Below are 17,329 nucleotides of genomic sequence, written 5' to 3' on the forward strand. Positions count from 1 at the left end.
ATTATTATTATTATTATTATTATTATTATTATTATTATTATTATTATTATTATTATGCTTTATTTATATAGCGCTGTAAATTTACACAATGCTGTACATACAATCTTTTTAATTAGACGGTTCCCTGCCCTCAGGCTTACAATCTAAAAAGACATGACACAAAAGAGAAGGGAATGGTGTTGCGAAGGGGATCAGGTCCAGCAGTTCTTCTCTCCCTCTTAGGTCTGGACCAACGCAGATGGACTGGAGGGAGGGCTCTTCTTCTTGAGGCCCAAGGTCACTTTACAGACCGCCCGAAAAGGGTGGTCTGCCACCGCCTGTGTTTGCTCCGCAAGGGAGCCGCAGCTTCCAAACCGTGCAGCTCCCTTGCGGAGCAAAAAGAAGAAGCAAAAGCGGCTTCTTTTTCTGGCACGGAAATGGCGTGGCAAAGCGCCAATGGCGCACTTGTGATGTCATTTGCGACGTGCGGACGCTAGGCGTCCGCGGCGTCAAAATGGCGGCACCCATGTGTAAATGGTGCTGCCATTTTGTACGTGCTTGGCATGTACTAGGGTTAGGATGTCCGGAAGGGACGCCCTTTTGTAACCCTAGTACGTGCCGAGCACGCACTAGGGTGCCCGTCCAGAACGGGCCAATGGCACTCTTTTCTCTCCCTCCAGGCTGGATGGAGACAGATGCCATGGAGGGAGGGCTCTTCTTCTTAAGCATAGGCCTGATGGCACTGGGCCTGTCTTTTCACTCCCTCCAAACTGAGGCTCTCATGCTTCCATGGACATGGAGGACCAACTGTATATTATTTTAATGACAATATTCCATTCTCAGCTTGGCATGTATAGAAGTTATTAAGCTAGCCTAGAGGGAAAGCAAATAGTAATCCATATCTCCCCAGAAAAGATGCAGAGTTTCTCATTCACATGGTTGATTTTGCAACTTTATATAGAACAGTAAACATTGCTTCTCAGACAGAACATTTGAATTCTAAAATGTGTGGAGAACATATGGCCCTCCAGATGGCATCAGATTGCAGCTTCGAGGCTGGTATAGCCAATAATGCAGAATGATGGGAAATGCAATCCAATAGGATCTAGAATATAACATATTCCCTATTCCTATTGTAAAATGAATTACATTTGAATATTAGATGGGTGTTCAAAATTGGGGTTGTAATGCATGTAAAACAAGACCTTAACAGTACTACTGCCTTTGCTGATGTTTAGCTTTATTGTAATGGGCGGAATGTACTTCTAGGTTCACTTTGTAATCATGGGGACACAAATGGAAAGGTGATAATAGTCAGCATTTTGATAAAAGGTTTCTCTGAGCTGTGTTTAAATTAGACCTTTTATCAATTTATTACACTCACATGGTTATGATCAAAGCTCCATAAAGATAATAAAATATCATTTTATTATTATTACATTATTCATTATTTATCTAGCAAACTGTTGGTGAGTCTTGTTAATGTTGAGATGTCTTGATGTTGAATAAAAGAGCAAAAAGTGCTTCCTGTTATAATGTAGAGTCAACTCAAGCTATTTATTTTAATTGCAGATCTCACATTGATGGACAGTGCATCTGTTGTCATGCATCAGTTTTCATTTATGATAGGGCCTGCTCAGTGCTTTCCTAAGAATTGATGTTAATGCTGAGTATTGTTTTGGGTGGCCATTGAAATCAGAGGCTGGAGAGATCCATGTGGACCTGATGGTGGCATAACTTTCCAACCACTGCAGCTTCTCATTGGTCTCATATTTGCAGTAAAATATAGCTAAACTTGTTAAGCCATTCAGTACTGCTGCTGCAGGAGGAAGAAATGAGAGACTTGTGAGACTGGGCAGCAAGAGGTGGCAGGTGTTTCCATACCAGCTGTTGGAGCTAGACCTGTTTATCTGAACAGTGGTAGCAGTACCTGGAAAGGTCTCTTACTGGTCTCAGGTCACCACAATAAACATGGGTTATATGAATGCTACACAAAAAGCCTGACTGCAAAGTAGACATAACTAACTGTGACATTGCTCCCTTCCAATTTGAGCTATGAAGCTGTCTCTGTGGCCTTGGGCTAATGATTTTATCTCTTGGCCAACGGATTTTACAGAGTTCTTATGAGGATAAAATGCTACTCAGGCAGACCAATGTTTCTCCTTGGAAGTAAATCCTATGATATGGAGCTTACTTTTTAGTATGCATGCATAACATTGCAGCAGAATTGTTGGGGTGGGGGCTATAATTGCAAACCAGTATTAAATAAATGATGGTTCATAGTAACACTCTATGCATTTTCATGGGGGCAGTATCAAATTTGTTACCCACTGTTATAAATCTTCTTTCCCCTCATCATTTTGCCCTTTAGTTGGTGTAAATTCTTAGTTCACACCTTGCAGTTCATTTTTATTTACTATAATAATAATAGTAAAATATAAGAATCACTGATAATCTATTACAATACTGTTTTAAATCTGCATTCCTGTAGGGGCAGAGGGAGGATGCAGTAATAATAGTGTAATGTAATATAATGTAATAATATAAGAGCTTATAGGACTAATAGACTAATACAATGAATAAGATCATTCTTAGCAAGTGTTTAAAAAGCTTAGTTCCTAGATCATTTATGTTAAAAATTAATAATTATATATATATTTTTAAAGTCTGTTTCATTCCCACCTGTTCTTCCCACTGGGCAAACTAGTGCCACTACGTGGATGTTTGCTTATTAAACCAGTTGTACAACATCCTTTAGCAATGCAGGATAAATATTTTTGGGTCAACCTGTACTCATTGAGGTTTGAATAATTTACAGGGAGGGTGGAAAAGAGAGGTTTAATTTCCTGTTTGATTTATGGAATTAGATTGCTGAAAGAGATGAGACAGGCAGACTGTAAATATTGATTTCATAAACCGACCAAATGGAAACAGCAATATATCATGTTAGAGAAACCATTCTATCATATATGATTTGTAGGTGAGATTGGTCTTCTTGGTTATCATGCAATTTTTGATTGTTTATTATTTTTCTGAAAAGTGAACTTGTTATAGAAAATAACAACTCCTGGGGTTGTGACCAGTGCTGTAGTTCAACGACTAATCCCAGGACTTGCCCTGCCCCAAGTCAATTCATTGATCCACTGAATTCAGTGTTGTCTAAACTGTTCAGGTATTGATTCTCTGGAGGTTCAGGTAGGGATGTTTCTGAGTTCTGCCTGAAGGTTCCAGGGATTGACTTTTATGTGCTCAGCATATGTTAATACCATTCTCCTATTCATAGATACATGCAAATACTAGAGTTGTCATGTTCCACCTAATTTGTAAAACATTGTGTGACCCAGGTGAGAACCAAAGTGGGTAGTAATTTGAGTGCTGGACTAGGATTCTCCAGTACCAAAGTCTGAATGCCCATCAGCCACGGGAACCCACTGAATGACCTTGAGAAAGTCACACACTCTCAGCCATAGAGGAAGATAAAGGCAAACCTCCTCGGAATAAATTGTAAAAAGAAAGCTTTATAATAGCATCACCATAAGTCTGTCATCATCCAGGCACACATCCTCCTCAAGAACAGCAGTATGAGACCAAAGTACATAAGGAGTGAATTATGTCCCCGTGGCTTTTGTAGGACATGCCTGTCTTCCTTTGGATTGCATCCATTCTCTGCAGAGAAGAAGCAGTTTTAAATGGGGCAGGGGGGATCTTGTGTTCTTTAGTTTGAAACCACAATTTAAAATACAGGTATATACACATGGGAAAATAATTAAAAGCAAGAGAGAAAGCAAAAGCTGAAAGGATGAATTATTATGTGTCTAGGTCTGTGTATGTTTTGATGCAATTAACCATCTGGAAGTGATGAGCTGGGCATATGTTAGGTGTGGGTGCCACAAAATTAGTTCATGTCCTAATGGTTGTGGAACAGGGTTATGAACTAATCTTGTGGTTTCATTTAACAAAACTTCTTCATGCGACTAGTAGTGAATGAACTGGTATTTTCCCTCTTTCTCTACATTAGCTAAACAAAAAGCAAACTCTGTGGAAGGTTTCAGGGAAAATACTGGAGTGTTAGCAGTGACTCAGAGAGGAAATCTCTCTCTCAGAGCAGGTTAATAACAACTTAGGAGCAGGATATACAGATGAGCAAGTTAAAGAGACTGGTTAATTATTTTTGCATCACAAGCAGGAGTTTGGGATGGTTCTGTTTGGTTGAAAATATGTCCTAGCTAGTGAGCACAGAACTTGAAAAGAGAGTTGTCAAGCATTTTATGTAAAGGGGTTTCCCTTCGATTTCCGAGTTTTTAATGGGTTACTCATGTCTCAGGATGTTTGCCCATAAGAATTTTAGTTGAAGTTAGAGCGAGATTGCCACTGTCCTGCCATTCTAGATAATGCTTTTCACCATCTACACAGACAGAAATGAATCGTATGCATGTTTATGCATAAGTAAATCCCCCTGCATTTAATGGGGCTTACACAGTGTAAATGTGCCTAGGCATGTAGACTAAATTGTTCTGTGATTAAGACACAGGGTACATGATGGTAAGGCGACAACCACCATGTGCTCTGAGCATGTTTCCTTACCATTTTCTGCTTTTAATGTGCTTTTCAGTACTCTCTCCAGTAAAACACAGGGTGATAATGACTGCTTAGAGATTATTAACATGCTTTCAAAATGATGTTTTCCATGTTAATAACTTGAGTTTTGTTTGCAGTTTTTTTATTTGTGACTACACTGTGATCACAGTTGACCCTTTGATGCCTTACTTAGCTCAAATGCAGTAAAAGACTGCAAAACTATAATTTGTTCAGTATAGATGTTTGCCTGAGAAAGATCATAAGCAGATGAGGGCAGGTTTTTCAGGACCAAGGGTGAAAATTGCATCATTTGAAAGGCTAAGGCTCAATTTTAAATATATTCAGTATTTAAAGTGGCAAAGAAGCCTTGTCTGTCAATAACACAAGTTGTGCTTACTTTACCATGATAAGTATGATAATGTTCTTGACACATTAAAAAGAATAATTTTAGAAAGCGAGGTGAAGTGTTGATACCTTTGAAATGCCTAACTACAAACCTGTTGAAGTGTTGTAAGCATAGCTGGTCTCTGTGTGGTAGAATCGCACATTCTGAGTTGATCAGAAATTGCAGCAGCATTGATTAAATCCAGATTTGGTTGTATTTACATTAGATCCACTGAAATCAATGGGATGTCTGAATCATGACTAATCCAAATCTTATTGATTTCATTGTGTCTACACTAAGCATGACTGAATCTTGGGCTGGAGTGTGGGTGGTAGAGCTTACAATGAAGGAAGAAATGCAGACATCCACACAATGTTGTCTGATGTTTTGCTTTTCTGCTATTCTGGTTTCATGGTCCCAGTAGCATCATGTACTATCCACCTGTGTTTTAAGGCACTGCTGTGTCCATTTCAGACTTTATTTAATATTGTTTCTCTTTCCTGAAAACCACAGCCTAGTCTGTGGGTGTAAACGTACTTGTTTTGAAAAGGTTTTTAAAGTTCAGTAATAGTCTGAAGTTTTAATAAACTTGAGACGTCTGCTAGAAAAAGTATACAGAAAAATGATGGTGGCTGACAAAAATAGTTCTAAAAGTACAAGGAGGTGGCGTCATGCTAGACTGGCAAAGAATTTCAGAGCTGTCAACATGCTCTAGAATTCCTTATAAAATATGCATGAATGGGATACTGCATCCTTCTCACAAGAAAATTCATTCTGTAAGAATTGTCTGACTGCAGGCCCTTGGTGTCCACTGGGGCTTTGTTCCAGGACTCCTTGTGGATACCAAAATCTGTAGATGTTCAAGTTCCATTAAATGAAGTGGCATAGTGAAATAAAGTTTCCCTTATATAAAATAGCAAAATCAAGGTTTTTTATGTGTGTGTTTTGGAATTTATATATTTTGGGAATATTTTCAAGCCATGGATGATTGAATCCATGGGGGGATGTAGATATGTGGATATGGAGGAACAACCGTATTTCCTCACAATTTGGAAGACGAGAGAGAAATTAAATACTTAACGTCTTCAGGAGAACCTCAAGCAAATGTAGGCCTGATGAGAAGATGTCCAATAATAATATAAATGGGTTATAGCAAAACTAAACAAAACAAAATGGTGGATGGGAGGTCAGGAGAAGGAAAGGAAAACTGAGCCAGTAGTTCGGCCTCGTTTTCTTAAGAGTAGCTCAGTGAGCTGCTTGAATGTGAAACTCCAACCTTAACAATGCTTTGCTTCCAAACAGAACAGGGGGCTTCCTTCATTACATGTTGGTCATATACTTCAGGGGTTTTAGGTTTATGCCTAAAATATAAAGTGTTAACATTTCACAAAAAGTCCCACTCAGACCAAATGTCCCACTTCCAGAATCCTGCTTCTCACATTGGCCAACTGGAAGTTTCCAAAGAACAGACAACTTAGAGTCCTCTCCTGCTGTTGTCGCTCAGGAAGAGGGGTTGAGAAGCATATTCAGATACAAAATATAGTCAGTCAGTCATTCAGTACAATCAGTTTCATTGGCAACTGAATTCAACTACTGTACCATGCATTTGTCTTTTCCTCCTGTGTGTTTGATAGATTAAATTTAAGGCCAAGCACTGTGCATAAATATTGATTTTTGCCAGCCTTTCCAGTAGCCATTTTTTAGTTGAAGAACTGGATAACCTAAAAAAACAAAACAAATACTGCCTCTGAATATGCTGAATATGTAGCTGATACAACTGATAGCTAGTGGTTGATTTGTTCTCTGCTCACTGGCAAACCTGGGTTTGATGATACCCAATATGTAACTGACCATACCAGATGAAGATAAAAAAGTAATTTTTCATGCTATGGTTCCTCTGCCTCAGACCCTTGGCCTTTGCTGGAAGGAAAGTGTGAGGTTTTCTAGACTTTGCTATCATGCTGGGTTAAGGTCCATGCATTTGAATTTCTCAATTCACAATACTGTATATAGGAATTCTATTTCAGGTAACCTAAAGAGTTATTCTTGAGTTCTGTATTATTTGGATTCAAAGGATATGCTACGAAGTTAACATATTGGGATAATATCTTATTTTTGGCACTAGTAAGGAAGATGTTTGCCACATTAATTCTTCCTGGCATATGGACTTTTCCTGACTGGTTGTTTGGCTCCCTGGGCATTCTTCCCAGACAATAATTGCATAGTTTCTTTAACCCGTATCATCAATTTGACTTTGTGACACTTAATCTGAATCTCAAACGGGTTTAAAAAAAAAAAAAGTGAATGTAGGAAAATTAAAGAACAGAAAAGCAAGACACTGGAACTGCAAGTTTCTGTTGGTTTAATTCAGTAATTCCCAATCTTGGTTTCTCAAATATTGTTGGATTTCATCCCCCAGAAAGCATGACCAGGAATCGGGGATTCTGGGAACTGTAGTCTAACATCTGAGATGGCTCACAGGTTCAGTAACACTGGTTTAATTAATAAAGAAATAAACTAAAGTGGGGACAAGTTTTAAGAAGCAAAGCTGTGAATTAAGGGGTTTCTTGAGCCTAAGAGGAGCAGGAGCATGGTTTTTAGTCTTGAATTAAGCTTGGGGAGACCTTGTCTAAATTATGTGTCCCACTAACTGAACAATTTTAGGCCAATTATTCTTTCTCTGCCTAACCTACATCAGGATAAAACGGAAAAGTAGAGGGAGGAACTATATACATTACCTCAAATTGTTTAGAAGAGGAAGAATGGTACAAAAATGTTGTTTGTAATAGGGAATGAAAAACAAAATACAGTATAAAAGATTACCTTTTTAACAATGGGCACACCCAGACTTCGTGTTAAGACAGAATTATTGAGTGTAGTGACTTACCATGAACTAGTTACTTGGGGAACAGACAAGCTGAATGGTCACGGTCAACAAGCCATATTACGGAAAGTTGTGCGGCTTCTTGAGCTGCTTTTGGGCTACTCATGCTTGCAGTGGGAATAATTGGGCAACACTTGCCAATATATTGATTGTTTATGGCACGCCATGTTTCTCAAGAATTTTGTCTCACTGTGATAATTGAAATCCACGCAGCGAGAGAGGTCTTTTGTTTATTAAATGTAAGTTATATTACACTTGTTATTTTGTGAAGCTACCTATACAGAAGAGTTGGTGAAATGCAAATTTCAGTTGGGGCAGCATTTCTCAGCATTTCTGGCTATTTTTTGAACATGTGCTGGAACAAAGGCACTGTGAGGGAGCAACCGTTTCCTGTGCTATGACACAAGAGATTTCCCCAAGTTCCCCTGCCTTAGTCCTCCAGGTATAGCCAGGCTCTGTGTCACACCTAACTCCTCTCTTGGGTAGCATGTGAGCTGGGCTTCTTCTTCCAGGGCAGGGCAGGGCAGGTGCAGGTAGAAGTAGGAAGGTGTGCTCATGTTCACAGAAGGTCAAGTCACTATGGCTGAACAATGTCCATAATTGAGTACTCACTGCTTTTCATGTAAATGTTCCAAGGTCTAGCAACTCCATTTAAAAGGATCTCTGAGAACAAAAATACTACTCATAGGAACTAAACCAGACTAGTTGACGCCCTCTACTAGTCCTAATTTGCTTCTCAGTACCTAACTTTAGAAAAAACCCTGTGGTAAAAGATTTGTTTGAACTTTGATTTTCAGAGATGCATGGTTGTTGTTTATAACCATCTTTATAAGAATAAATGCTAAGTATCTTTGAGACATTTTGCTTTCATCATGCGAAAGAAGGTGAGTGAGATGAGGCATCTAGCAGCACCTTTGAGACTAACTGATTATATTCCAGCATAAGTTTTTGTGGAGTTCTCTTCATCAGATGCATGCTAAAACTGTTTACAGCAGTTTGTGGGCTGCCATATCCACTGCACCTCACCATTTCACTATTTCCCTGCCACATTTATTTTCCAATCTTGGGTCAGGAAATCTTGGCATCATTCTCTGTTTTCTGATTCAGTATAATAGACTAGTATGAGCTGACCTTGATTTTCAATATGGTACCTTGGCATTAACTTCTTCCTTGAACTTTTGAAGGGTGTGGTAACTTGACTAAATGCAAAGAGGAAAAAGGCTGCTGGGTTGTACTTGGCTGTGTCATTGCAACATTGCCATTTCTCATTAAAGGCTGGCAGTACAGTAGAAGTTGGTGACACAGTACACTTTGTCCCATTGAATCAGCATTAAAACATGTACCTATTGACCAAAATTGTATACGGACATTATTTATATAATTTTCTATCCTGGAAGTGAGCATTAAGACTTTCCTCTGTGTGTGTGTGTGTGTGTGTTTACACTCAAAACTTTTGTAAGGGAAAATGTTACCATTTCCTCTGCAATTGTTTCTCTATTGCTTTGTCCGCATACAGTACAACCCCTGTATCTGCTGACTGTTAGCCATGGTTTCACTTAGCCACTTCTGAAAAGATGTTCTCTCTAGGATTTTCTTAGATCTCCAGCATGATTGTAGGGTATGATTCCAGTGGGAAGTGACCATAGAGTCATGCTGGAGGACCTAGAAATGCCTAGAAAGTATTTTGTACAGGAATCTCTAGGTCCTCCAGTATGACTCTGTGGTCAACATCTTCCAGAATAATTTGTTTCAGTAGGATTTGCCATTATCCACTGTTTCATGTTCATGTGAATTTGCTGCAAATACGGAGGCATACCTCATTTCATATCAGTGCTTTTGTTTAGACACTGTTATCTCCGCCAAGGATAGTAAGCATGCAGCATCTCCTGTGCTACTGATGTTCCCCAGATTCTTATCAAAGTACTCTTGTTATCAAGAGGTCCCAAGGTTATACACTGGTGATCACAGTTTTGTTTCAGCAAAACAAGTCACTGACACACAAGTAATTTTCCTGGCATCTTCAGAGATAGACTGTGGTTGGATGTTTGCTCTCTTCATCTCATTTCTTCATGTCTGTTTGCAAAACCCTGTGGTGCCTTAGGGTCTAGCAGGACAAGATGAGCAACTACTAGACTGTCAGGTGGCTTTCAGGTTTAATCCAAGTGGATGAAGGGACTCCCAAGGTATTAAAAACTGGGGAAAGCCTAATTTATAACCTGAAAACACACCAGTAAACATCTGAAGTTCCGATTTATTAGACCTTCTTTGGCATTAAAAATGGAAAGACCAAGTCAATCAGTCAAAATATTTGGTTTGTCTGGAAGTAGTTAATTAAACTAAGCAGACTGCATTTATGTTAGTTTTCTGCACTGGTTGCCCACTAGGAAGCCTACTTACTTTTCTGTGGTGTGATTATTTTAACAGCACCAGCCCTCTAGTACTTTATCCAGTCAGCTGTTCCTCCTTAGTAGAATAACTGAGTTCAGACATTCTCTCAGTAAGAGTGGTCAGCAGAAGAACATAGGAAGAGCCTTGGTAGACCAAATCAGTGAACCATTTAGACTAGCACTGTGTTCCTAGCACCTAGCCAGCCTATTCCAGGAAGCTTAAAGGCAAGAAACCTCCCTCCCTCTTTTTTGTCCAGCATCTAGAATTCAGGGCACGCTGCTTCTGGACATACTGATTCTAGCTAGTTATCCTAGCTAATAAACACAAATTTGGCCGTCTCTAAAGAAATCTAAAGTAGTGGTCCTTTATACCCAATAGCTTCCTTGAGTTTAGTCGTGTGTAAAATACTTTCTTCAGTGTAACCAGCATCTTTGCTAGTGTATTTATGTAACGTTGAGCTCAGGTGAAATGTGTGTGAGAAAGAGTTATTTAATTTAACCTTTCTTTTTTAAAATAACTCTTTATGTACTCATTTACTATTTAAAAACCACACACACTTTAGCCTTTCCTTATGGAGAAGGTTCTCTGATAACCTTTCCTTGCTTACTTGAGAGTTTCTTTGCTACAGGACTAAGCAGACTGATAGTGGTTTCTTCTTCTTTTTTTGAGGAGCTTAGAGGCAGCTGAAGGTGAAAGCAGCAGTACCTCTGCAGCAGGGCTTCTGTGGCCGTTGTGTAGTCATGGCCAAATTAACACTTGCTACTTTCTTCCATTGCATCATTGACTCCCTGTCCCCCTCATGACACTTCTGCAGGCAATACACAGTTATTAAGAGTCTGTTGTTTCTTTGAGATCTGCTGTGCTTTGTTGCTTTATGACCTATTCTTAAATCATCCTTTTATCCAGACAGTCAGAGACTGAAAGGACTATGTCATATGAATGTGCAGCCAGTGTCAGACTGCCATGCTATTGGTAATAAATCTCTCTCCCTCTCTTCCCGTCTCTCCTATGCTTTGACACTGAATCATATTTCTGACAGGCTGCAGAACTCTGTATGGGTAAATTGTGGGTACAATAAACACAGCTTTGTTAACAAATGTCAAGAGAAATCTTAGGACACAGAGTGGGGAGGGGAGGATTCTGTAAATCATTTTTCCACTTTGAGACTGTGGCCACCACCAAACACACACAATAAATGTAAGAGATGGAAAAATTCCTAATTACAGTCCACTCTCTGTATCCTTGGACTCAACCAGCCACAGCTTGAATTTTTAAAAAAATATAAATTTGAAGAAAAAAACTTGGTTTTACCATTTTATATAAGGGATACCATTCTGTTATCCCATATGTTTAATAGGACTTGAGCATCCACAGATTTTGGTGTCCACATCAGGAGGTGGGTGGGTCCTGGAACCAAACCCAGTGGATACCAAGGGCCTAGTGTATTTCTTAGGGTATTGAGTTGGTGCCTAGTGCTTTTGTTTTAAGGGGAACAAGTTGTATATTTAGTAGCGTAGGCAAAGGACAAAATACCTTTTTTTTTTAAAAAGTTTACTTAATGAATAAAACAAACAAACAAACAACCCATTAGTGACAATTACCTATGGGCTATAGCTTTTCTGATTCTAAAGTTTATAGGGATTAAGTGCCTCTACAGTACTTCATTCTGACACTAAGGCCCAAAACACAGTTTGCAAAATAGATTATGATAAGTTTTGCATACTACAAAAATTAAAGTAGATCGAGCAGGGGAGAGGAGGGAAATACGGTAAGCACTAAACAAGTGGACAGATGGTGTCAATTTGTCAGTGTGAATTTTGTACCGAAGAAAAAAAAATTAAATATATAGTTCAGGGGACTAACAAAAGGTGTTCTAAGGGGTTGAATTTTGTCTTAGAAAAGCCATGTACTTGGTATGACAGCATGAATCTGAGAGAATATTCAAAATATAGATGCTTTTCATGGCTATGAGAGAGATGTTTGCATTTTGTATTCCAAACACTTGGGCTGGTATCCTGTGGCTTTAGCCTGGAACCTGCAGAATGAAATTCTTCATCAATGTACAGGCAACAGCACTATGGAGAGGATGGGGGTGGGTAGCCTTGGAGTTAGGGATGGAGCTGTTCCTGAGTGTCCCACTAGGAGTGCTGCAAGCAATGTGTTGCTGGGGAATTACAAAGAATCACTTAGATAAGAATATACTAGACACATCTGGTGGTGCAACAGGCAGTTGCGACAGCATAAAACTCCTGGCCAATGGCTCCAATGTAGTCCTAGCTTCTTGCAGCCTCTAATAATATGCTGCATGGAAGATATACATTGCCACCATACCAACACAAAATACGCCAAGATTGTGCAGATTAGCATGATAAGGAAAATAAAGGCTCCTGTCCAGACACTAATCTGCATCTTTATTGGCTGCATCCGCAGGAACTGCTTATATGAGAAAGGTTCCCTTTTCCCATTGGCATGTTAGAGTTAGATCACGTGATACCATTGTGTTCTGCTGTTCTGAGTTTTCAAAGGTATTTGGTATATATTAAGTACAGTACTATTCCTTTCCTTGTTTTTTTTTCTTCTTAGGCCTTGAACAGAGGTATTGCAGCTGTTAAAGAAGATGCTGTGGAAATGCTAGCTAGTTATGGGTTGGCCTATTCCCTCATGAAGTTTTTCACCGGTCCAATGAGTGACTTTAAGAACGTGGGACTGGTGTTTGTCAACAGTAAAAGAGATAGAACCAAAGCAGTTTTGTGTATGGTTGTGGCTGGTGCTGTAGCTGCGATATTTCACACTTTGATAGGTAAGTATATTTTCCAGTTTTGATTGAGATTAAACTTTTATTTGTATGCTGGTTGATCCATTTCTTCTCAATTTTGTGACAGCTGTTTGCTTTTGTACATTTTCTGTGTAAGTTTTGAAAACATTAGGAAAGTTAGAGTTCTTTCACTAGGTTTCTACCTGTTGATTGAAAACACTATCAGTTGACTGATGGCATTTGCAGGTCTTCACCAGGTACACAAAAGCCCCTCATCATATGGCTTCCAGGCCTTCTCCTTGGCTTTGTTTCACTATCCAAATAATATATAATCAAGATTACAGAAGTATCAAAAAATGTAGTGACAAATTGACAGCTGCATAGAATAAACAGCTGGTGATTCAAAAAGGTGAGAACTTGTCAGACAAAATTATTCACCACTACTCTGTCTTCATCTACTAGTAAGGAACATTTTATGAGAAGTGGCAAAACAGAAAGTGCCAGCTGAGGAAGATCAGAAAGAAGAAACTCAGTGTTGGTCAACAAAAAAAGAATGGCATTGAAACTGTACTGGGCTTGAATCTGCAAGCCCAGCTCAGCCTATATGTGGAAGCCAACTAGCCAGAATGGTATCCTTTTATCCAATGTTTATCAAAGAAAGATACATATCCTTTTCCCCGTTAAGTACTGATTAGTTACTTGACTTTTATTAGGAATATGAATTTTTTTCAGCTTCTCAGATGCTCCCCAAACTTAAGTTGGTTTTTTGTACAAATTCTGCTTGGGAAAGGTGTCCTTTACACATACCCAGAGGCACTTTCAGAAAAGCTGAAGAAGAGATTATTATCCATGGAAACTGATGACACTGTTAGAATGATATTGGGAATATAAATTCTTATGTCTCTGCTCTATGCACAATGGAATAATTGGGACTTGATGTACCACTTCCAGATTTGAGCTTTTTCACTTTTCAAGGAAATTGTGATCTCAGGCTGAGAAAAAGGGTTGTTACCCAAATATTGAGGAGAGGGATTCCCATGAAACAAGAAGCTAGGGATCTGTGGGCACGTTCATGAGTGCACTCTTCAATTGCTTTCACTTGTAATGGGAGTAAACAAAGAATACAGCTTCATTTTGTGATTGATTTATTGTGTTGTCTGCTGCAGGCACTCTACCTTCTTTGGTTTATTCCCCCTAGTAGGAGTGACTGAGTAGCATATGCAGCATTGCTGTGTTAATTCACAACAAGCCAGGGTTCTCATGAAATCCTGGCTTGTAGTGTCAAGGAAATATAATGCATGTAGGCAGGTGTATAATAATATTTTTCAAGGGAAAAATGAGAAAAATAATACTGTAAAACAGTAGTGCCAAAGAGAATATTTTATTTTTGATATAGACTGGTAATGTATATGCCTTAATATATGTATTAAGCAAATAAGTGTGACATTTTTTAAACCAGTAAGTGTGAAGATTTTAATAGACTATTTCTCAAGCCTTAGAAGTGATAAGGATTCAGCTATTCTAAGTCATGGGATGCAGTTTTGCCGATCAGAAAATCGGCAGTTAGGGGCCTGAGTGTTGCATGAAGGGGTGAGCTACTGTGACTAGTTCCAGCTTGTGCCAACCAAGCAATTCAAAAGTATGCAAATGCAAGTAGATAAATAGGTACCATTTAAATGGGAAGATAACAGCGTTTGGTGCAGTCCTGCTGGCCACATGACCATTGTAGTAGTCTTCAGACAATGCTGGCTCTTCATCTTACTAACTTAGATGAACACCACCCCCTTATGTCAAGGTACTACCTTTACTTTTTATCCTAAGTCACAGCATTTCTAGTCTACCTGAATAAACCACATTAGGAGAGAATGTGTTCTAAGCTGAAGTTTAGTGCACCATTGTTGTTGTTACTGTTGTGATGCAATGGAGAACAGTCACTGTGCCTGCTTCAGTATCCTCTTGTTGTCTGTTGTTAGATATCTTCAGGCCAACTCCAGTTTTTTGACAGCTTTATCTCATCATAGGGTTTTCTTAGCAAGATTTATTCAGAAGATGCTTGACATTTCTTGCCTTTAAGCCCTAATATGTGTGACTTGCTCAAGGTCAGTCAGTGGATTCCAAAGTTGAGCAGGGATTCGAATCCTGATCTGTCAGCATCCTAGTCAAGCATTCAAACCACCACACCATGCTGGCTTTGTTATCCTTGAATGATGCAAACACCTACCTCATAATTAAAATGACTGTGTTAATACTTTTTCTAACTCCTTTACTAATCCTTGCCCTTACATAATTACAGTTTCCTCACACATAGGAAGGTGGTAGTTTCTATTATCGGTGCCATGTGACAGAAGAAAGATCAGCATGGTTTTTCACCTTTTAGTGGATATCTCCATTTTGTACTAACCTGCCTTGCAATGCAATTCTACCTATGTTTATCTAGCAGTATATCCTGTTGGGTTTATTTAGCTTCCTTCCATGTAAGTGGACATAGGAGTACAACCTTAAAGTCATTTAAGCTACACAGTGAGTTTAACAATGGGGATTATCACACATGAAATCTGTGCTGGTATATACCCGAGTTGTAACCATCTGGAATGGATCTGATCACACGGCCAAGAGCCTGGGCAATGGGCAGCCTGTATTGAACCCGAGCTTTTCCAGCAGCTTTCAATGAATGGGAAAATAGTATCTTATTCAAAGAAGATTTTCTTCTGATTGTGAAAATCACACAAATTGAGTGTAGACTTCTTAGCAGCTCAAGGTTTTAGATGGTAATGGTACAGTTTTGGCTGGCTTTGTTTACCAGCTAGTAGTTCTAATTACCTCTTCTCCAAAGACATCTGGGATATGAAGAGGAATGAGAAGAAGTGTCACCCTCTCACTTTCAGTCAGGATATGACCATTGGTACCTTTTAGATGCTCAAAACATGATTTTGAAACAACTTAGGCTGCACCTGTAGTGCAGAAATAATGCAGTTTGACACCAATTTAATTGCCAAGGTTCAGTGCTGTGGAATATTGGGATTTGTAGTTTTTATGGCTGCAGAGTTCTCTGACAGAGAAGGCTAAATAGTTTGCAAGACTACAAATCCCAGAATTCTATAGCATTGAGCCATGGCAGTTAAAACATTGTCAAACTACATTATTTCTGCAGTACAAATTGAGTTTACTGGTAAAAAAAACCCTGTCAATAATTGAGCAGGAAGTTAGGATGATAGGAGTTGTGGTTGAAGGTTTAAGTAGGTTATATGGAAGGTATGAGTGGAGAAGAAGAGGAGATAAAATGAAAGATAAAGAATGTTAGTGAAGAGGGTGTAAGGAAGCTTAAGAAAGTTGGGATAAAGGTAAGAAGGTATGGAGAGAGAGACGTTTTGGAAATGGTAAATTGACATTAAGTTTACAAGAGAGGAAAGGAGAGGATCTGTAGGGGAAAATATGGGGGAAAGTCACAATATGCCCTGCTCTTGTATTCATGTTGAATCTTTGTTAGATTATGTAACTTGCTTATTGGTATGACTGATATGATTTTAAACATGTGATTTTAATTCATAATTTTTTTAAAAAATAAAGAGCATATACGGTAAATTATTCTCTGTCCCTGCTACTCAAGCTTCAGAGGACATATAGAAAGAGTAAGCTATTTAAATTTATTTTTCAGCATTGCAGGCACATGGAAGCAGGGAGAATCTTTCTTGCTGCTTTTGAGTGCTTTCCCAGCATGGTACAAAATGAGTGATCCATGCAGCCTGTGCTGTTTTGATGTCATCTGGAAGCTACAAGAAGGATTCTTACCTCTTACAAGTGCCCACATATCCTGGCAAAAAAAGCAAAGGACCTTGCTACTTCTGCAAATCCCCTACACATAGCAGAGATCTTAGGGAGGTTGAGGCTCCATTTCTCCCTCCTAGCACAAAGCCAGGGCCTTCCAATGCCTTCCAGATACAGAAAACTATATCTGATTTTTAGCATAGTGTTTTATGGTATATGTGTTCATGAGCTTGAGTAAGAATGTGCAACTGTAATATTTAACAGGCTGGTTCAATGTTTATTGAATCTCATATTGCTTGTCAGGCCCAGCCATTATTTCATAGAAAAAGGAAATTACCTTTTTTGTGTATGTTAATGGGAGTTTCTCACATTATAGTTTAAGGCTCTGCTGTAAATAGGAGTTCTACTGCATTTTATTAGCTCCTGAAATATTATAGAGGAATCATAAATAATGTGCAGAATGGCATCATCTAGAAAAATTCATTTACCCACAAAGACAACATTACAATTCTCATTCAGTGATTTTCATACCTTGGAAATAGAATCTTGGCCCCAGCCAGTTTGACAGCTGCTGAGATATGAGAAAGAAAACAGG

General features: G+C 38.9%; 1 protein-coding gene across 2 annotated transcripts in view; it reads left to right on the plus strand.

The window, feature by feature from the left end:
• The window catches only part of ANKH (ANKH inorganic pyrophosphate transport regulator), a 108,960-nt gene that overhangs the window by 61,677 nt on the left and 29,954 nt on the right, over window positions 1-17,329 (plus strand). For both annotated transcript variants that reach the window (XM_042462787.1, XM_042462786.1), the window contains exon 2: window positions 12,798-13,014. In XM_042462787.1, coding sequence (XP_042318721.1) covers window positions 12,798-13,014 — 217 coding nt within the window. The remainder of the gene's footprint in view (window positions 1-12,797; window positions 13,015-17,329) is intronic.

Source organism: Sceloporus undulatus, chromosome 4, assembly GCF_019175285.1.
Source record: "Sceloporus undulatus isolate JIND9_A2432 ecotype Alabama chromosome 4, SceUnd_v1.1, whole genome shotgun sequence".
In the NCBI taxonomy this organism is placed as follows: Eukaryota; Metazoa; Chordata; class Lepidosauria; order Squamata; family Phrynosomatidae; genus Sceloporus; species Sceloporus undulatus.